Consider the following 23,421-nt stretch of genomic DNA (forward strand, 5'->3'; position numbering starts at 1 on the left):
AAAATAAAGAAAGAAAGAAAGAAAATTGAAACAATATTCTACCAGTTTAACAGGTATAAACCTATACTTTAAGGGGTAATCATTTAAATAAAGAAGTGGTCACCTCACAGTACTCCTATGGCAGAAGCCTATCTAACAACAAAAAACACGGAACACCAATTAGAAAGTATTCACACCCTTTGACCTTTTACACATTTTGCTGTGTGACAGCCTGCAATTAAAATTGATTCAATTTAGATTTTTATTTTGTCACTGGCCTACACTCAATACCCCATAATATCAAAGTGGAATTATGTTTTTCAAAATGTTTACATATTAATTACAAAGGAAAAACTAAAAGGTCTTGAGTCAATAAGTATTCAACCCCTTTATTATGACAAGCCTAAAGAAGTTCAGGAGTAAAAATGTGCTTAACAAGTCACATAATAAGTTGCATGGACTCACTCTGTGCAATAATAGTGTTAACATGATTTAAGTAATAACTACCTCATCTCTGTACCCCACACATACAAGTACATGTAAGGTCCCTCAATCAAGCAGTGCATTTCCAACAGAGATTCAACCACAGAGACCAGGGAGCTTTTCCAATGCCTCGAAAAAGAAGGGCACCTATCGGTAGATGGGTAAAAAAACAGACATTGAATATTCCTTTGAGCATGGTGAAGTTATTAATTCAACTTTGCATGTTGTATCAGTACACCCAGTCACTACAAAGATACAGGCGTCCTTCCCAACTCAGTTGCCAGAGAGGAAGGAAACCGCTCAGAGATTTCACCATGAGGCCAATCGTGACTTTAAACAGCTACAGAGTTCAATGGGGGGATAGGAGAAACTTAGGATGGATCAACAACATTGTAGTTACTCCACAATACTAACCTGACTGACAGAGTGAAAAGAAGGAATAAAAATATTAAAAAACATGCATCCTGTTTGCAACAAGGCACTAAAGTAATAAAATAATTTGCAAAGCAATTCACGTTTTGTCCTGAAAACAAACTGTTTTGGATTTGCCCAAAACATTACAACAGATTACTGAGTACCACTCTACATATTTTAAAACATGGTGGTGGCTGCATCATGTTATGGGTATGCTTGCAATCGTTAAGGACTGTGGAGTATTTCAGGATAAAAAAGAAATGGAATTGAGCTAAGCACAGACAAAATTCTAGAGGAAAACTGGGTTCAGTCTGCTTTCCACCAGACATTGGGAGATAACTTCACTTTTCAGCAGGACAATAACCTAAAACACAAGGCCAAATCTACACTGGAGTTGCTTACTAAGAAGACAGTGAATGTTCCTGAGTGGCCGAGTTACAGCTTTGACTTAATTATACTTGACAATCTATGGCAAGACCTGAAAATGGTAGTCCAGCAATGATCAACAACCAATTTTGACAGAGGTTGAAGAATTATGAAAATAATAATTTGGCAAATGTTGCACAATCCAGGTGAGGAAAGCTCTTAGAGACTTAGAAAAGACTCACAGATGTAATTGCTGCCAAAGGTGGTTCTACAAAGTATTGCCTCAAGGGTGTGAATACTTATGTAAATTAAATATTTATTTAATTTTCAATAAATTTGCAAAAATGTTAAAAAAATATTTTCACTTTGTCATTATGGGGTATTGTGTGTAGATACTGAGAGGAAAACAAATATTTCATCGATTTTGATTTCAGGCTGTAACACAACAAAATATGGAATAAGTCAAGGGGTATGAATACTTTCTGAGCTTTAAAAAGAGACTCTTACAGTAAAAGAACTACAGATGTTTGGCCAACTTCTGTGAATTCAAAAACGTCTAAATAATTCCAATTCTTTTGTTGGTGTGAAGAGTACATTCTTCGTAGGCCTACATGTGTCTGATAAGTATAGACCTATCAAAATCAATAGCTATACAATTTATTTGGAAAATAAAAGGGTCCAACGTCATTAAGCATGCAATCAATAGTCTTTAAATACTACAGAAACTAAAAGGCTCCGCATGAAAATAATCCATCAACCATGCCGTCAATTTATCAGCTAGCCTTAGCCATGGGTAAGCAAAGTAATCATCACTCCCTTAATCAAGCACACCAGGGATCCCTCAAAATTCATTGTTACAAATGGTTTGTACTCTATTAAACTAGAAATATTATCAATTGAGTATGGTTTCCATATGGCCATTGTGCACATGCAGATTACATTATTTGCAATAATGGGAGAGTAGGTATATTCAAACAAAAGTGGCAGATTTTCGGTGTTTTTAGCACATGTCTATAGGTTCATGCCTTCCAGTCCACGTTTCATTGACTGCAGGTAACTATTCGGATGGATAACTATGCTAATACCCTTGCAAATTAACGTTATATTGCAAACCTATATCACGGCCGAAAACGTGCACATCAGCATCAATCCGTAAATGCATTAAAAATAACTGCCCCTAATGGCAAGTTAATTCTAAACATTATTAATAAAATATATTTAAACAGACATCCTTGTCATGGAGAATAGCTTTCGTTAGATGTTAATTTCCAAGCGCATGTTTTCTCCGATTTCCAAGAGTTCTCGTCCGTATGACAAAGGCCCTCTTGACAGAAGTTCAACTCCAAAACCCGGAAAAGATTCGGTGAAGTAGTCTGGTCTAACATACACGCGAAGGAGGAGACCAATGAAATGGGGAAAGAGTCTTGAGCGCAGCCAACGAGATTGACGTAATGGACGCGTCAAATGAATCTCCGCACACTTGAGCCTTCGGGATTGACAAATTTTCCCTTATGGGACAAAAATCACTTCAGTACCTTTGCCCAAACTCGCCGTCTTCGATCGTCTTACCAGAAATGAAAGGGCAGCGCTAAAGGAAAAACGCACAGCAAAACCATTTTCCTCATCTCATGTGCAGAGGGGAGAGACCGCACTTTTCGCCCATTCTTAACTGCTAAAGGACAACATCTCACACCAAAGGCAATGGGTAAGCACTCCCTACTGGGTACACACTGGTTGAATCAACGTTGTTTACACGTAATTTCAATGGAATTACGTTGAACCAACGTGGAAAAGACGTCGAATTGAGTTCTGTGCCCAGTGGGGCCGTGATTAATTTGGCATGGACTCATCAAGAGAATATATTTGCATAAAAAGAGATTTAGAGGTTTTACCATTATATTGCACTATCCTATTCTCAAATGAGTGTTTCCATGTATCATTACAACGGCAGCCTCCTTGTCTCGGTTTCCATTTTTTTTTTTTACACACATTTGGATTGAGCTGCATTCCAAAGTTTGAGAACATTCTAGGTTATTGGAAATTGTATTTGAAGGCCATAAAATAATAGGAATGATGTAGGTTAGATCAAGGATAGGGAATGGTACTTTGGAAACGTGAGCGCTCACTGCGCATTAAGCTATAAGCTACATGCTATTGTGGTTATGCTATTTGTTTTAAAACACCGTTACACTGATCTGTCGACTCTATGCACCTCAATGGAATCCCTTATTTGTTTCTTGCAGATCAAACATATGGAGAAGTAAACCAGCTTGGCGGGGTATTTGTCAACGGACGACCGCTTCCAAATTCGATTCGGATCAGAATCGTGGAATTAGCTCAACTTGGAATACGGCCGTGTGACATCAGTAGACAGCTTCGAGTCTCTCATGGCTGTGTGAGCAAGATACTGGCGAGATACAACGAGACGGGTTCGATACTGCCCGGTGCCATAGGAGGAAGTAAACCCCGGGTCACAACACCCAACGTGGTGAAAAGCATAAGGGATTACAAACAAGGAGACCCTGGAATATTTGCTTGGGAGATCAGGGACAGGCTTCTTGCAGATGCAGTTTGTGATAAATATAACGTTCCCTCCGTCAGCTCCATAAGCCGTATTTTACGCAACAAAATAGGAAATCTTTCCCAGCCGGGCCAGTATGAGAACAGCAAGCCAATCCATCCTCAGCTGTCCTACAACCACATGTACCCGTACTCATACCCCAGCGCAATGTCACCCACTGGGACTAAAATTGGCAGTGGTCCCGGTATACCGGTCACGCCGGGCCATGTCAGCCTCTCCCGCCATGGTTGGCCTTCCGTGCACACAGTCAGCAACATTTTGGGCATCCGAGCCTTCATGGACCCTGCAGGTTGGTGGCAAAATTTAATTTGACTCTTGCAGCTCAGTTGATTCGTCAGAAGCTACATTACTGAGTGCACACACACGTCTCAAATTGGAAATATTTCCAGGCGCATTATAGTTCAATATCTACGAATCAGTGTCTCTTGTCAATCAAACGGATATTTCATACAACTCCATATGAATGAGGAACAACGTAAAACAACCAACTTATATTAAACGACATAGATTGATAAATAAAATAACATTATAGGTTTAACTGTAAAATAGTGAAACGGTATTAAAGGCCTAATAGGCTAGGTCTATAATAGCCCTATACGTTAGTCATATAACGAAAGTTGTTTTTTTTTACATTGCCTATTGATAAATGAGGCAAATTACACATCTGATATAAATATGGACGCTAAATCCTCTTGAAATGTGTCAATGGTCAAATAAGGCTAGCCTATCGGTGTGAGGACTACTTTGTGGTTTGGCTATTAGCAGGCCTACATCGAAGCCGTAGCCCATTGTGAACGTTCATGTAATTTGATTTGAGATCTCATTGTTTCCCTTCAGAATATAGCGTTATAATTGCATGTAATCAGGCCTCTATAAATGGAAGAGGCGAACACTATAGGTGTCAAATAAACAAGAATGTTTCAAATATAAAATGTTGTTCTAAAATGTCATGATAGATCTTACAAAAACATGGCATTGAACACATTGTGGCCACAAACATTCGATCTGATTTTAGAAAATAAAGATTGATTGAAGTGTGTGTTTAATAACGAAGAATTTCCACACGAAATTGACCTAAATCAAAAACAATGTTTATCATAGCATGTCTTTGTGCAAGAGGAATGTTGTCCTCAGCAGAGGTATATCTGAAAATATCGATACAAATCGAATAAAAACCTAAAATGGTTTGTAGACTTAATAATGTTATATTCTACACTGAAACATTTCCCACAGCCATCGCTGGAGCTGAGGGGTACCCATCAAAAATGGAGGAGTGGGCGAGCGTAAACCGAGCGCCCTTTTCCTCTGCCCATGGTGTCAACGGAATAGAGAAATCCCCCCTAGAAGCAGACATCAAGTTTCCTCAGGTACATTTATGAATCAAATACACAAACAACGAATATGTTCATCGTTTGATCAGAAATCCGTTTCCACTACATTTCCACTGTAAATACAATGCATGCATAAAAGTGTTGGGGCGTTTTGCTTCTCTGTGCTTAAAATGCATTCTTTTTTTATTTTCCTTTCCAGTCTTCTGCAAACCTATCTAGTTATGTCCCTGCTTGTGCCTACTCTCCCCCAAACCAATACGGGGTGTATGGTGGACCAACAGGTAACTATATGACAACTGGACACCACTGGCAGTCTCAAAGCACGAGTCTTGCCCACCCCAACAGCGAAGCAACGATGCAAGGTGGAGACCTCCACATGGCGATGTCCTTCAAACACTCAGCACGAGAAGGTAAGCCATGCAGTCTGTGTACTTAGCTATACGTTTTTACATTTCAAATATGCAGGTGATATTTGAAATGCAGTACAATGTCAGGCACGGCTTAAGGCAGCTGTCAATCAAACACCAGCAATTTGTAAATGCACTCGTAAACAAAATAAAAAAAAGATTAGGGCTTGTGGGTCGAAAGCTAACGAGCCAACAGTAGGTGCCCAATTAGGGGGGGTCTAGGAAGACAACAGTTGACATTTAGAGAATGTCTGAACAGAGCAGGCGCTGCGTTGTGCGCCTCATAAGGAAAACATTAAGTCCTCTGGGAGAAGGCATTGGAAGTGTAGGCTACTTTATTGACTGTGCAAGTCGTTTTGGCCTATAGGTATAGAGCAGTACACACTCAGGTGATGACTGTAGGCCTATAGCTGATCTTGAAGAACCCATTCATACTATTTGAATAGGCCTGTATGATTACTATAACGATTTCGACCTTACTCTTCAAAACGTTTAGGCCTACATATTCTTAAAAATAGAAAGTTGCAATGATGATGTTCAAATTATGTTTATTCAATTTGCGAAGAAATGTTAGGCTACGTTATGCTCCTATTTTCAAGCTTTTCGTGCGTTTGCTTGACGAGTAGGCCGACTTGGAAGGTTTTTATTTTTACAGATACAGATGTCATTGAGGTCATTTAATATAAATGAGAACCACCATGAAATTAGCGATGTCAATTAATTCATTCGACTTATTCAAATGTAAAAAATAAATAAAAAATACGTCATGAAGATGTAGCCTGATTAGCTAATTAATGTTACACCAATTAGCACCATTCTACATGAAATACTTGAGTAGGTCTACATGATCCATACCCTGTTGGAAAATAGATGCTGCTGTTCATCCAATCATTTCGATGTCAGTAGCTTGGCCTATGTCCCTATTATATTTTCGTGAAGGAAGATTGCTACATATGCTGAACAGAAATATAAAAGCAACATGCAACAATTTCAACGATTCAAGTTTTTCCCCACAAAAGATTGCTTAATTAAAGTTTCATCACCTGTCCTGGAGGGTGGTCTAAGAAGATCCCGCAGGTGAAAAAGCCTGACGTGGAGATCCTGGGGCTGGCGTGGATACACGTGGTCTGCGGTTGTGAGGCGGATTGGACATACTGTCAAATTCTAGAAAACGAGGTGGCTTATGGTAGAAAGATGAACCTTCAATTCTCTGGCAACGGCTCTGGTGGACATTCCTGCAGTCAGCATGCCAATTGCACGCTCCCTCAAAACTTGAGACATCTGTGGCATTGTGTTGTGTGACAAAATTGCACATTTTAGAGTGATCATAAAGTTTTATCAGTTTCTTGACATGCCACACTTGTCAGGTGGATGGATTATCTTGGGAAATGAGAAATACTCATTAACAGGGATGAAAACAAATTTGCGCACAACATTTGAGAGAAATACGCTTTTTGTGCATATGGAACATTTCTGGGATCTTTTATTTCAGCTCATGGGACCAACACTTTACATGTTGCGTTTATATTTGTGTTCAGTAGTATATTAGGTCTACAATACAATGGACACATGATTCCATAACCATTTGATAGGCTACTATTGACAGTCCAATAACCTTTCTATATTTCAGATGAGACATCAGAGACCGCTCTGTCTAGATATCTCAATAATTAAAACGTCCAGCCATGCCATATCTCTGTTGCTGCAGTTATGGTGAGGTATGGTATATGGCGTTTTCTTTGGAGATTGTGTTGCGATAACTGCTCTTCTCGCCACGGCTTTGGGACCTACAGCTAACACGCGTTTTGTCTTCTCACTGGTCTGATGATGGATAGAATTACGATGTATTTGTTCCATTGAACGTATCTCTTGTTTGTTTTTCGCAGGAGACAGAAAACCTCCCAGTCCCTTGAGCAAGCACCAGCACGAGGCGTTGAGCGTACACGGACTATCTCTCCCGACCTCCGCTTCATAACCCAACGAAACCAACGGACCGTCAAGATCACAGGGCAATGTAGCCTAAAGAAAATGCGTAAAATTAAAAGATTTCCCCCAAAAAATGTATAATCCACTAGTAAGTGACGTACCTACATTTTCAACATCATTCCGTGTAACTGCATTGCATGCCAATAGGCAAAAAAAACCCTAAAATAATCGAATTTCGACATGAATGATGATACAGTCTTGTTCACCTGCACCAATAAAGCGGTGTTGTGTTGATCAGGACATCATTATTATATATTTAAAATTCCACTCATTCTAAAGTCATCCCAATCGAAACAGTGTAAAACGAATTATGTAGCCAGCCTAACAGTCTTGACAGGTCCAAAGCATTGTTTCCCACAACAGATGATAACCCTGCATGCTCTCTGGGTTCAAACAAACGTGAACAATCTTTATTTGTTGGGCCTGTGTCCTAAAAGGGACATTTCAAAAATGTTAGCAATATCATGTCGGCCTATTTGTAATTTTGTAAATTATATCTGCAGAAGCTGTATTATATATTTTTTATAGCCTAACTGTGCTTAATAAAGGCATGCTAAACGGTAAATGCCTCATTCATATCTTTGGATTTGTCTAATTCTAATTTCTGCAGTTTATATTGTTGGCTCCTGGTAAAAATTAAAATGATACATTTGCAGTTGGTAAAATAACTTCGTATAATGATTCAGTATAACAGCTTTTTTTCCCCCCTGATGTGTCACTCACCATGCCTCCCTTCAAATTCGTGCAAACCAAGCTTTTCAGGAGTTAATGATGCCTCGCACTTTTCGGCGCCTTGCAAGATGGTATCTCTGTAGGCCGATACCTTTGGCCAGATGCCACCGTCAGGCTTGCCCCCCCCCATCTGGGTAAGGAGGCTGACGGCAATAGCTACCCAACAATCAGTCAAGAATAAAGACCAACACGCCCTTATTTGATATAGGCTCCAGACCATGACAAAAATCATACAATGACACATCTATTGGATAGCCAATTCCAAGACAAACACGAAACACCCGATAATCCAACATACGGTATCAGAACCGACTGTACACAAACCTCTGGAGCCCCTGATCAATCCAAACATCACGCAGAGATGCAAGTCATGCGTCCGCAACTGCGGTTACGCACCGTTTGCGTCAATAATCATAGAAGGATACAAGACAGACGTGTTGTAAAGCTAACGCTAATGATTCTATGCCGAGAGGAGCATTAACGACGCTTTAAAGTGATATATTGTCAATGTACCTCCATTTGGGACTGCATATCGTGTTGATCTTCAGAAAACATTCGAGCTCGGGTTTGATCAATTGTTGACCGTGAGCAAACGATCACTAATCGATTAAACCAGACCTGCCCACATTCACAGCTACATTTTCCCTCTATGCCCATTTGTTTTTGATAATTGTTTATTTCATTTTACAGTTTACGTCTGTTCAACTGAATTCTGATCGAATGGGTATTCGCCCATCCAATCCGTGGGAGCTATAGGTTGCCTTGGAAGTGTAGACTAAATACACAGACAGATCATGTGCCTAATCGAAATTAGATTATTATAAGATTATATTTATTATATTATATTATACTAGTATGAATGATAGGCTACCTTGGACAGAATATATTTTGATATGTAGTATATTGAAATTAATCCAACTCAAACCCTTCTTGAAATACTACAAGGCTACTGTAATTCATTCTAACTACAATAGGGTATTATGAATATGACCACAAACATGAATGTACAGTATGTATTAAGATAATGCTTATATATTGATATTTCTGTATTAATGTTATAATCTATATTATAAAATGCATGGTTCGAGCCTTGAATGCTGATTGGCTAAAAGCCGTGTTATATCAGACTATATACCACGGGTATGACAAAACATTTATTTTTACCCTTCTAATTATGTTGGAAGACAGTTTATAATAGCAATAAGGCATCTCAGGGGTTTGAGGTATATGGGCAATATACCACACACTCTCGGGCCTTATTGCTTAAATATAATTGATTCATTATCATCATTATTATTATTATATATATTATTTTCTTATTTAAGGATAGCCTATACATGATTCCCCTGCTGCATTCTAGAATTACCTAATACATAAATTCAGAATACCTATAAAAAAAATTGTCATTACATATTTTTTTTAATTATTATTATTATTGTAGAAAATTATTGTACAATGCTAAACAGATATTCATTATTATCTGGTTATGTAATGCTGCATTAGATAGACGTATTTTGGGTCTCTAAAAATTATACTTGTTTAAGGCAAGGGAGTTGACAGCATTTCAGGATGAATACAGATGCCTATTTGGGGGTTTTGAGGCATAAACAGAGAGCAATTTAGGAATTTTTATATCTGCGTAAAGGACTAAAAATACCAACCAAGAAAACCGTATGAAAATACAGTTAGTGGAAGTGGAAAACATAGTTTGGTTAAGCGCTTACGTTTAACAATCCTCAGAGTACAGCTTGCCTGTGTGGTGGATATAACCCAGTCAAGCCAAGCCACGGACCTCTCTCTCAGACGAGGACACGTGGGACTTTCTGAACAGAAATATACAGAAGATTCTAAACACAATACAGATACTGGTAGTTCAGATTTGTTGTTTGAGTTTTGTAATCCTTACACCATCCATACTTTGTGAAATGCCGTTTTCATAATCCAAATGACCATGTGTAGGCCAAATGCACTCCAGAATGTTGATATTGGGTTGAGATAGATGTGCTGAAGATCATGTATAAGAAACTGACTTTAACAAAAGGTTTTGGAGGACGTTCTCCTCGGGGTGAGCAGGTTTGCTGTATGGACAGTAATCAGAAAGACAGGGTTGCGTCGCAAATGGCTCCCTATTCCCATATTGCCCTACTTTTGACCAGGTGTCATTGGGCTCTGGTCAAAAGTAGTGCACTTTTTAGTGAATAGGTTGCCATTTGAGACACACCCAGGAAGTCGTTCAAAGCAGGAGCATGCAGCAGAGAGAGAGATGTGTGTGGTAGGGTTACCATGGACACCTGGTGATGGACATCAACGAAGGGATGGGGTTGCTGCAGCTTCCTCCATCACGCAGTCCAGTGTGTCTCCTCTGCAATCGCCACCCCCTCGCCACCATATACTTCCAAACCCTGCCCGAGACACATCCTACGGGGCGCAGACGTCAGTTCAACGCCTATTCCACGTTGGTTCAACGGGATTTCATTGGAATGACTTGGAAACAACGTTGGTTCAACCAGTGTGTGCCCAGTGGGATAGGACTGCGTACCAAACGGCACCCTATTTTCTATTTAGTGCACTACTTAGTGCCATTTGAGACACACACATAGGACTGCTGAGACAGGCGGAGGCCAAAATATAGGGTGTGACCTGTCCTTATAGTCATTAGTATTATGTGTTAGGGCAGGGTTGTCAAACTCATTCCATGGAGGGCCTAGTTTCTGCAGGCTTCTGGCTTTTCCTTTCCCTTAAGCCCTAGACAACCAGGTGAGGAGAGTTCCTTACTAATTAGTGACCTTAACTCTTCAATCAAGAACAAGGGTGGAGCAAAAACCCACTGACACCCGTTGTGTTACGGTGAGAGTCTACACAGAGATCCAATACATTACTTATAGAATTGATAGAATCAGGGATTCTACGGGATATATAATACCGAGAGTCTATATCTCCTTTAAATGTACATGTGCTTATAATTCAGTAACCAAATGATCTGAACCTGAAGTAGGCCTGTCAGAATTTATGCAGCACCTTGACCTGAGAGACAGTTCTCAATTTGCATGTTAGTGTTTCATTTCTGCTAAGCCAAACTAGAGAAGTACAACTGTTGTCATCGCCAGTGTTGAGGTCAGTGCAGACGAGATGAAAATAAATACTATCTAACGTGATCATTTCCTGATCACAATGTTTATTTGACTAACAAGTAGTAATTCTGCTAAAATACAACAAATATTTACGCAACGATTAGCCCCATTTGCAATAGCATTTTTACTGGAAGTGTGTGTGTACCTGTGTCTACCCGTGTGTGTTCCCACGCGTGTGTGTGTATGCAACACTCTGTGAGCCCCAATAGTCTCGACGGAAGGAGAAAACTGTTTGACTTTGGACCTATATATTCAACATTTTCTCACCATTCAAAGGCTATCGGACTGTTTGTTTGCTGAGGCCTGCTGCAGACAGATAATGAAGCAATGTAAGGTGATCCTCCAGCAAACAGCTACTGCTGAATGGAGATGTGCCATTACTAGGACAAGTCTAAGCCTTACTGAGCACAAGTCTGACAGAGCAAACACTGGGCCTAAAATGAGCCTTCAGTTTGATGGCCTACCACCTGGACTGACTGACGGCTGACTGAAGGCTGACTGACATCAATCTGCTCGCACCCTCCCCGTACACACACACACACACGCACGCACGCACGCACGCACACACGCACACACGCACACACGCACACACGCACGCACACACGCACACGCACACGCACACGCGCACGCACGCACACACGCGCACACACACACACACACACACACATACACACACACATACGCACGCACGCACGCACGCACGCACGCACGCGTTTGTATTGTACACACACAATCCAAATGAACGTATCATGTTAGTACATCTAAAAGCTTGTCTAAAGATGATTAATAGCCACATAATGTAAGTTAATTCACTAGCTTGTGAAATAACTTGTTACGTTTTGCTTGCTGTCATATCAATTACCATGTACCTTTATGTACAGTTGTAAGGAAACTTGTTATGACTTCCCCCAACAATCAGTTTTTCTCCACACACCCCGAGGCAGGGCCACATTCATCTCTGCCGCGTCAAACATGTATTGTAGTACAGGACACATCTCCATTCCAAGACGCACCGTCTAAATGTCACCCTCTCAGCAAGCACAGAATCAAGACGCCAGGACTAAGACCGGAGGCAGAGCGTGAAACCACAAGCGGCCTTCTGCGCCACGCTAGAAGACGCAGAGTGACGTACACGCTACTCTCAATCTGCACGCATGGGTCAGATTTGAGTTATTCGTCAAAAGTAGAAAGTAATAGAATTTGAACAAAAGCAAATGAATTCAAATTGAATTTGTTTCAGTATACTCACATAAAAAACGGTGTACATTCACTTGCACACAAAACATTGATATTTCTAAGGTGGATAGTGTGTTGTGACCTTTGAGTATAAAAAGTGGTAAACCTAAAACGATATCTATCTGAGGGTCAAGACTTTTGAAGCAAACACAGTCAGACGCAAAAGAGCTTCTTCATGGCAAAGGCTAGCAGCATACCGCCAGCCTTCCCCCACCTTCTCAAGTGACCATGGCTCGGTTTGGATTACCTCGTTCATTCTCAGCCCTCGACAAAAGTGTCAGGAGAGCTGAGGAAGTGCTGTGCTGTCTGTCCACCTCATCCTGAGTCCCTTTCAGAAGATGCCCGGTGTTCAAAGTCAGCCCTGACTAGCCCCTCTTTTCTTATTTTACCTTCAGAAATTTAAGGAGAGAGCAGATAAACACAAATAAATGATTACTGACAGAAATCCTGAAACCAGCGGTCAGCATTTTGACTGGTGCTTTGAGATACAATGTTGTCCCACCCCATCTCCCTCATCATGAATTATCCCTATTTTTGGATAATCTGTCAAGATGCCACTATCCTAACATTAGCATCCAATAAATAACAAAAGCTAATGGGAAATCTGGCCGTTTTAACCGCGTGTCTGTAATAAGAAGTTGGTGGGTACTTATATCTGTCCTATTTCACAAAAGTGTGTATTAATACGCATGTGGAATTGGAGATGTGTTTTTTGTACATACCGCTCTCCCTGAGGCACCTTCGGTGAGTGGGATCACGGCCAATGTCTGCCAATATCAACGACGACCCTGGAGCAATTAGGGTTAAGTGCCTTGCTCAAGGGCACATTGTCAGCTTGGGGATTCAAACTAGCGACCTCTCAGTTACTGGCCCAACGCTCTCACCGCTAGGCGCTGTGCGAGTGGGAACGTTTTTGAGTGCGTGCTTGTGTGTCACTCCTATATCCCCGCCATACTCAGCAGAATTGCTCAATTTGTAGTGTCTACTGTAGACAGACTGCAGAGCTAGTTTGTCTAGGGAGGATGATGTACTTGCTTGTAGTGAATGATATGTGCGTGACTAAATGGTACGTAGTTCCATCTGAATGCATGGCTGCTTCTCAGTCAGAACTAGAATACCACTCAAGACGTGAATCTACCCCAGAGTTCCGTATCCACTACCAAACACCTCTCCAACGAATTACTCTGAAACGGCAACATCATTTTGTGTTGCAACCTCAGAGCATCAGGTATCAATTATGACCGCTTAACCTGTCAGACAAAAGACAACTCTCACACTTTTGTTCGCCGCAGATGACACCATCTTAGTTTTTGAAATATACCGCATTGCCTGGCTACAATACCAGAGGATCTCAGAGGTATTCACCCACCACCTCCAGACATTTACACGTAATAATAGTTACCTTATGGAACGAACAAGGGCATGAATCCTATTTGAATTTGCGTTTTTAGACCTGTGACCTATGTAAGAAGCAGAGTTTATGCTCTGAGACGACTGTGACTTTGTCTAACAATTCTCTCAGCGTTTTTACATCTGACAGTTTAGTCTAGTCGAACACCGAGTCGAGCACCACCCACTACACTACACCTCCCTCCCTCCCTCCCTCCAATGAATGGCCCCACTTCCGGGTTCCATGAATGACATCATTTCCTCTCAGCAGTCTCAGAGAGTCCTCTGATCTCTTGTTCAGATACCAACGTCCTTCCAGTTAAAGATGCACCAGTGTCGGTACTGCCCTACCAGGGCTTTTCCTTATTTAATGAACATAACAAGACACATTTAAGAAAAGAGTCTGAACTATTTTAAGAAAGAAGTTCTAAGCAATTTATTAAAAGAAGAGTGAACGCACAACTAACCAGGAGATAATGAAACGACATAATCCAATCTAATAGGTTAAATAAGTATCTTACAGTTCAGGATCTCCTTTTTGACCTTTTAAATATTTTGTGAAAATACTAAGACAATTTCCAAAGAAATCTTAATTAAAAACCTATGGGTTTCTGGAATCTAAAATGAACTGTATTTATAATGAGGTATCAAACATTAAACTTGATTAGGTTTATTACAGATTCAGCGCTAAAGAGAGAAATACAGTGCCTTCAGAAAGTTTTCATACCCCTTGACTTATTCCACATTTTGTTGTTTTTCAGCCTGAATTCAAAATGAATTTAATATTTTTTTATGTCACCCATCGACACACACAATACCCCAAAATGACAGAGAAAACATGTTTTTAGACATTTTTGCAAATGTATTGAAAATGAAATAAAATGCATCCAATTTCCTTTGATCATCCTGGAGATGTCACTAAAACTTGATTGGAATCCACCTGTGGCCAATTCAATCGTTTGGACATGATTTAGAAAGAAACACACCTTTCTGTAGAAGCTCCCACAGTTTCCAGTGCATGTCAGAGCAGAAACTATACCATAAGGAACTGTCTGTAGATCTCTGAGATATAATTGTAATGAAGCATATATCTGAGGAAGGGTATAAAACCATTTCTAGAATGTTGAATGTTTCCAAGATCACAGTGGTCTGAGATGGGAGAACTTGCCAGAAGGACAACACTCTCTACACCTATCGGGGCTTTATGGGAGAGTGGCCAGACGGAAGACACTCCTGAGAAAAAGGCACATGACAGCATGCCTGGAGTTTGCAAAAAGGCATACGATAGACTCTGAGCGCATCAGGCAAAAGATTCTGTGGTCTGATGAGACAGAAATTGAACTATTTGTTCTGAATGCAAAGTGCTATGTCTGGAGAAAACCAGGCACAGCTCATCACCCATCTAACACATCCCTTCCATGAAGCATGGTGGTGACCGCATCATGCTATGGCAATGCTTTTCAGCAGCAAGGACTGGGAGACTGGTAAGGAGAGGGAACAATGAACTGAGCCAAATACAGTCAAATCCTTGATGAGAAACCTGCTTCAGAGTACAAACAACCTTAGACTGGGGCAAAAATGTCAAATCCAACAGGATAATGACCCCAAGCATACAGCCAAAGCAATGCTGGAATGACTTCCGAACAAGAATGTGAAAGTCCTTGAGTGGCCCAGCCAAAGCCCAGACTTGAATTCCATTGAAAATCTGTGGAAAGACTTGAAGATTGCTGTTCACCACCACTCCCCATCTAACTTAACAGAGCTTGAGAAAATCTTCAAGGAATAATGAAAGAAAATCCCCAAATCCAGATGTGCAAATTTGTTACAGACATACCCAATATGACTCAAAGCTGTAATCGCCGCCAAAAGGTGCTTCTATAAAGTATTGATCCAAGGTGTGAATACTTATGTAAATTAGATATTTCTATATTTAATTTTCAATACATTTGCTAACATTTCTAAAAACATGTTTTCACTTTGTAATTATGGGGTATTTCAGCCATTTTGAATTCAGGCTGTAACACAACAAAATGTGGAATAAGTCAAGGGGTATGAATACTTTTTGAAGGCACTGTACGGTGTTTACCAAAAATGCTAACTTTAGTTTCAGTGATGACACATTGCGAGCTTAAACAGCCTCTACACAGAGATATGCTTCATAAAAGTGCAATGTTACCACAGTATTGATATTTCCAAGAGAAGTAACTTGAATTCTCATGCATCATGAGGTTACAATAATGTGGTTAAAGCCCCTATGCAGTCTTTATAATTGCATCACTGTATGTTTAATAAATCACTGTGTGTTTATTTAATGAAAACAACCTCAAAATATATTTTTTTATCATATATTTCCCTGAGCCTCCCTTGGCCCTTGAAATGCTCAGTTTGAGGGCGTTAGAAAACAAATTGGAAGATTTTTACATACACAGATCTGATTGGCTGATAGAATGGTCTAAAGCCCACCCCCTTACCCAGATGAACAGTCATTAGGCTAGTATAATCAGGTCACATTGCGACGTCATGATGTGGGCCAAAAGTTCCATCCCACCTGAACAGGCTGAAATTCCAACACATTTTTCCAAACCTCTCTTACACAAAATGGCGTCATTATTTTCTCAATTTCAGAGTGTTATTTTGACCCCATAGTGTGGAAATATCATCAAAAAACTGAAAAATCACGTTAACTGCACTGCCCCTTTAATTACATAATGAATGAAGTCCTTATTCTTTTGTTCCAACAATGTGGTTTAATCTGATCTCTCAACAAGACGTATGATAAGAAAGTCACTAAATTAGGAAAAATAGTTGAAGTTGATCCTGATGTTCCCCTTAGAGGGAATCTAAATAAAACCAAAAAAAAACTAAAACCTAGATTCATTATATTATTTTGATAGTAGTCAAGTGTTGCTGCTATTTGATTCTGTTTAATCAGCTTTGTTTTTCATTCAGGAGGACATAACCTTTGCAAATACTTATTGCATGAACAAACCAAGCCCAACTTGTTTTTCCGGCTGTTCAAATCACATATACATAGCACACTTTGGTAGCTCGACTGAAGTTACCCTTCTTGTGTGCAAACACAAGAATGGAGAGGGTCTCCATTGATCTCGCCTTGGTGACTTCCCCTGAAAACCCTCTGAAATGCCTCTGCCGTCTGATAGCATCTTTAATGAATAGATGCATGTACACAAAGTGCTGACTGATAGCGATCACACGAGAGGGAGGGGAAAGAGTTCACGTTTTATGGACAATCACAAATTCCATCTTAACTATCTGGATGCCTTCCACATTGCCACACGCCCTGCCAGTGCCCCCGTAATTGACCTCAAAACTCCCCAAATCATTCAGAGCCAGGAGCCACCACCCAGTGTTCGCCCGCCAACAAGAGAAAGATCCTTATTTTCTGCTATCAGCACCTCTTTGTTTCCATGCCGATAGCAGCTGGAGATAGTGCTGTGTCATTGGCTAGCCCCCCATGGCTAGATCACCATAGGGTACACACAACCATGGTACACAGCTGGCACACGAGTCGTGTCTCCAAGGCTGTGCCCCCGATGGCACACTCTTCCCTTTATAGTACACTACTTTTGACCAGGGTCCATAGGGCCGATAGTGCACTATATTGGGAATAGGGTCAATTTGGGATGCAACCCAACTCAACAGTGTAGACCATTTAACACACTCCCAAGAGGACATTATCACCGACTGGAGCGAGAGACTGTGAACAATTAGCCCGATACTACAATGATATTGTAAATGGAGCGTAATGGCTGTGAGCTTTGAGTTTCTCCAATGTTCACGGCAGAAAGAGAACTGGAACCGGAGTCAGCATTTTGTACGTCACCTTAATCATCAGGCAGAGGAAAACAGAGGCTCTTACAGCTATGGCAGTAGCATAGCCAGCACAATATTTCTTTACGGACTTCTACAGAAATCTATTAGCCGAACATTCAGCTTCCTGGATGATGCTTGAAGTCAGTGATAGAACCAGAGCTGTTATGGCAGAGTTAAAGGATTTGGCCGATTGCAGAAGAGAGAGAGAGAGAGAGAGAGAGAGAGAGAGAGAGAGAGAGAGAGAGAGAGAGAGAGAGAGAAAGAAAGAAAATGAATGATAACCATGGTGATTAGTGAACATCAGCTGAGAGGCAGATCTTTACTGCGTCCCAAATGGCAGCGTATTCCCTACATAGAGCATAGTGTCCCTATGGGCCCTGGCCAAAAGTAGTGCACTATATAGGGAATAGGGTGCAATTTGGGAGGTAGATCTTCTCATGGCGTATGACAGCGTTACCAGCAGCTACATGCCCGATGAGAATGAGCTGCACAGCGATAACTCCTCACGCTTTGTTTGGCCTGTAAGAAGTGCTTCGCTGGAGATGGCTGAGTTATCGTACAGCGGTGGAGATTAGGGATAGGCCCTAGAAATGTCCACAACGTTGGGGAATAGGTAGGCATTTGGGACACAGACAGGGGCTTTGCGTTATCTGTGTCAAGAAACCTGAGAGCTTCACGTGGCCGGAAGAACCACTCCTCATCCTCAACTATTTTAAAAGCTTTGCGCTCCTAATCCTCAAGCCACATATTACAGCTTTTGTGATGCCACAAAGCCTAGATCCTCCAGTTGATCCTATGGGCGGGTTAAAAGATCAACAGCCCAGGACAATGATTTGGTGGTCCTATTGGACAGAGGTCAGGACTGAAGATCGACCAATCCCATAGCCAAACATGACAATAAATGACAGACTGGATCTACTCTGTTTACATTCATCTTAAGTTCGAGAGCTTCATTGCAGGTGCAGAGCTTTGTAAAAGACAATCTGGCGATGATACAGATCTCTGTTGTTTTATCGATCTTCATGCCATGTTTCTTGATTCCTCAAACAAACAGGTACTGTATCACAATGGTCCCTAAGCCAAACACTTTATGCTCCAAAGCAGTGGTGGAAAAAGTACCCAATTGTCATACTTGAGTAAAAGTAAAGATCCTTAATAGGCTAAAAAAAAAGTGAAAGTCACCCAGTAAAATACAACTTGAGTAAAAGTCTAAAAGTATTTGGTTTTAAATACACTTAAGTATCAAAAGTAAATGTAATTGCTAAAATATACTTAAGTATCAAAAGTCAAAGTATAAATCATTTCAAATTCCTTATATTAAGCAAACCAGACGGCACCATTTTTTGTTTTTTAAATTTACGGATAGCCAGGGGCACGCTCCAATACATAATCTATCTATCTATCTATCTATCTATCTATCTATCTATCTATCTATCTATCTATCTATCTATCTATCTATCTATCTATCTATCTATCTATCTATCTATCTATCTATCTATCTATCTATCTATCTATCTATCTATCTATCTATCTATCTATCTATCCTCTCTGTATTAACAGAGATGTGAAGCCACAGTTAGTGAACGTACGTATGTGTATGCACCGTTTCCTCACAGATCACCAGAACTGAATGGACGTTGTGTACAGACTGAGGAAAAGGCTGATTTATCTGAATGAGGGTCCATTTAAGATGTGGGGAGAGGATTAGGATGTTTTCATCTCCAAGCAATCCCACTTGGGTGGTACAGTGGGAAGCACTAGATGAGATAGCATTGTGCGTTTGAAAAGGTAGCATGCTACAAAAGTAAGTTAGGAAGTAGGTGAGGGTGTCTTGATGAAAACTTAAAGGAGTGTTGTTGCACTTCTCTTTCCAAGCCCTCTATTCGTTTGCTGTCATGACGAGCAATATGAGGCGGTTTAGTTGAGCAGATCCTCATGCTAAAGGCTTACTCACACACTGTCCCGACTTCCGCCGAAGTTGGAGCCTCACCTTGTTCGGGTGGCGTTCGGCGGTCATCGTCACCGGCTTTCTAGCCGCCACCAATCCATGTTTCTTTGTCCATTTGTTATGTCTTGATTGTTCACACCTGGTTCCCATTTCGTTATGATTACTTCCCTATTTAAACCCTCTGATATTCATGATGTTTTGTGCGTTATTGTTTTTCTGTTGGTCGTGTTCGTTGTATGTATTTCGTTAGTGTTTTATCCCTGCGCGGATTTTGTAATATGACATTTTTCCTAGAGTAAAGACATATGTTTTACTCAGTTCGGTGTCCTGCGATTGACTCTATTACTCATCTCCTATACACTGACACACACACCCACACCCACACATCCACACACACACCCACACCCACACATCCACACTCACACCCACACACACACCATATCCCATATTTGGACCACACAGGTCAAAGCAGACTGTCTTCACCACTGTGATTCTGTCTAACTTACTTTGAAACGCTCCCCAGAGGAAGTGGGGTCATAAGGTCAGACCCGGAGCACAGATGAGCCATAAAGTATTTTCAAAATATGTGACCGGGTGATGGAGCACTAATGTATCCAAAACAACAACAGTGTTCATAATGGCGCTGGGGCTTCTATCGTGTCTGTCTCTATGAAGTTCTAGCAGGTTGTTAATGCCAGTCAAAATAACCTGTAAGAGTTAGGCGATGATCAGTAAGTCAGTTAAAAAAGTGTTAAGGTGGCCTTGCTGCCTATAGAGAAAGTGTATGACATGATCAGAGGGAGATCTTCCCAACACTCATACATATGACTGACATAATACAGTAACAGCTCACCCTATTGCCCCAAAGGGCTCTTGTCAAAAGTAGTGCACTTTTGTAGGGAATACGGTGCCATTTGGGACGCAGGCCTGACGTGTCATCGTGGTGCGTGGAAGTGAGCGCGGTCAGGGAGGCCAGAGTGGTGGGTCACTCCCTGGATACCCACAGCTGGCTGCAGAGAGAGGGAAGCTCCCTCCCTCCACTGCAGGGGAGATTGCAAACTGTTCTTTTAAATTGCAAAACTGATTGCGAAAGGACAATATTATTCACTATAGTGCTAAAATGTACTGTTAAATGCCACTGAAGTTTAAAGAGCTGTTAAGACAACAAGACATATCTTTACTGTCAAAAATGTTACAACCTTCAGAGGGTCTGTGACAGTGTACAAATGTGTCCTGTTCATTTCCACACAAATTGTTTTCACCAAAAATAAACGAACCTCACCACTTATGCACTGCCTTCACTTCGCCTCAAAGGGTGGTCTCCTTTGAACCACAGCAATGATCTGGTATTAAACAATACCGGCGTCAGGTAAGAGTTCTAGTCAACAGAGTAGAGTGCACTGTTTACTTCTAAAATCATCAAGCCATGATGTTACCACACACACATATTGCCATGAGGCTGAGAGAAATTAGAGAAAATGTTGCTATTTTAAAGCCAATTTCCTGCAACTCTACACATATTGCCATGAGGCTGAGAGAAAAATGTGCAGTTTTACAGCTAATTTCATGCTATTCTACACATTTTGCCATGAGGCTGAAAGACAATGTTGCAGTTTTACAGCAAATTTCCTGTCATTCAATTTTTGTTCATATGCTATCTGGGGGGGAGTACGTCCGTGGGCCCTCCTGCACTGAGGGGGGCTGTGGGGGTGTTGTGTTTCTCTAGTGGACAACGTTCTGACAAGGTGTTAAGCTATTTGCTTTCGCATATATCTGATTCCTTCTGCTGACTTAACCCCATGCTACCATTGGTGGTCTGGTCTGCCATTGGTCACTGTTAGTGGGGCAATATGTTTCCCTCCACGTGCCCTCTGGGGTGCGCCCTAAGTGGCACCCTACTCCTTAAATAGTGCACTACTTTTGACCAAAGTCCTATGGACCCTTGTCAAAAGTAGTGCACCATAAAGGGAATAGGTTGCCATTTGGGACTCAGCCCTGGTCATGTCCACGGCCCTGCGCTGCCCTCTCAGGGGTCACCAGGGGAGAGAAAACAGATGTAACTGCCCTTCTTTATGAGTCTCAGTGTGGACGACCAGGTCCCTAAACTCGCTTTTAACATTGTCTGTTTGTTTTCAGAAGTTCCTCAGTGCCGTTCACAACTCTGTCTGTCCAAGGTGTTCGGATGTCGGTGGAGGCAGGGATACCTCAGCTTAGCAGCTCCAGAGCACAAAATCTGTGCGTGTGTACGCGCGTGCATAGAAGCAGTTTACGATAATGGAAATGAATTCATCCATACGCTCAAGTTCATGAGTCATAAACAATCATTTTTGTACAAACAGCTCTGTTTTCAGTCATTCTTTCCTGCTGCAACAGACATTACAGTGATCTCCATCTCTGAGGTCTATTTCAATCTGAGTAAGAGAAGCCCGTGTTGTTCAACAGTATATAATAACTTGCTAATAACCTCTACTTATTGCTGTTATTATTGTACGATACACACAAGGCAAAGCGAAACTATTGTGTATTTTTCTCCTCGCCTCAGCATGAAAACGTCACCTGATCAAAAGGGTGGAAAGGTCATAAAAATTCCTCACCTACAGTAAAGGGTACAGAGGCGCTCATTAGCGAATCATTCATGTACAGTTAAATATAACCTGACGATATATCTATCCCAACTTACTACAAATGATCCCTCTTTGTTCTCTGATGCTATGAGTCCTGTAACTGTGTCTAAAATTGCACCCTATTCCATATATAGTACACTATTTTTGATCAGAGCCCCCCCCCCCGTCAAAAGTAGTGCACTATATAGGGAATAGGGTGCCATTTGGGATACACACCCTGGGCTGCCTAAGAGTGTCTTTAATCAACATTTGAACTGGACATGGAATGTAGTGATGCTAAAGTATCTTTACAGCCTTTTAGACTGGGTTTGGTAACCCTCCTAATTGGACGAAATTAATTCTGAGAGTTCCTTGAAACAACTCCTAGAAAGTTACTCTATGACCACGTCAAGGGGAGACTGAATCTAGCTGACAAAGAAAATGGACACAAACGACATTAAAACCTATGATTCCTGCCGCCTTTAAGGTGGGTTTCGAGTTAGTCCAGACTCTATTGACCAGTTTCGCCAAACTACATTATGTACTGCCAGAGATAGTGGAAGAGCAAGTGGTCCAAACACACAATGAGAAACAGACAGGTGAGACAGTATGTCTTATAACAAGCATTAACTGGATATTTACCAACGTCTTTACAACACAAATATACCTGAACCTGACTCCCTGAGACTCCGCGGGGGAACGAGCAGTAAAACATACAGTCAGACATTAAAAGACTGGACAGATTAACAGCAGATGAAAAAGAGTGACACTCTGGTCCGATGTTGCATGTCACTGGTTTTAAATAGGTGGGTGAAGCGCAGTGATATGGCGCCATTTATCTCATAAAACCACAGGGCATCGATTAACCACTGGACGTCTGTGTAGGTAGCGATGTATGTACTGTCGGCAGCTAGGTATCTACAAACTCAAAGAGGGGGTGACAATTGAACCATACTGATTGCGGTGCCATGGAAACTCCCTCAAACGGGACAGTGCCTTAA

General features: G+C 41.1%; 1 protein-coding gene across 1 annotated transcript; it reads left to right on the forward strand.

The window, feature by feature from the left end:
* The first annotated feature begins 2,672 nt into the window (after positions 1–2,672).
* LOC115194787 (paired box protein Pax-1) lies at positions 2,673–8,112 on the forward strand. Its single transcript, XM_029754719.1, has 5 exons — positions 2,673–2,947; positions 3,486–4,112; positions 5,057–5,190; positions 5,354–5,564; positions 7,448–8,112. Exons 1-5 carry the CDS (start codon positions 2,944–2,946, stop codon positions 7,534–7,536), a joined length of 1,065 nt encoding a protein of 354 aa, XP_029610579.1. The 5' UTR covers positions 2,673–2,943; the 3' UTR covers positions 7,537–8,112.
* The last annotated feature ends 15,309 nt before the right edge of the window (positions 8,113–23,421 follow it).

The sequence above is a fragment of the Salmo trutta genome, chromosome 1 (genome assembly GCF_901001165.1).
Source record: "Salmo trutta chromosome 1, fSalTru1.1, whole genome shotgun sequence".
NCBI classification, from domain to species: Eukaryota; Metazoa; Chordata; class Actinopteri; order Salmoniformes; family Salmonidae; genus Salmo; species Salmo trutta.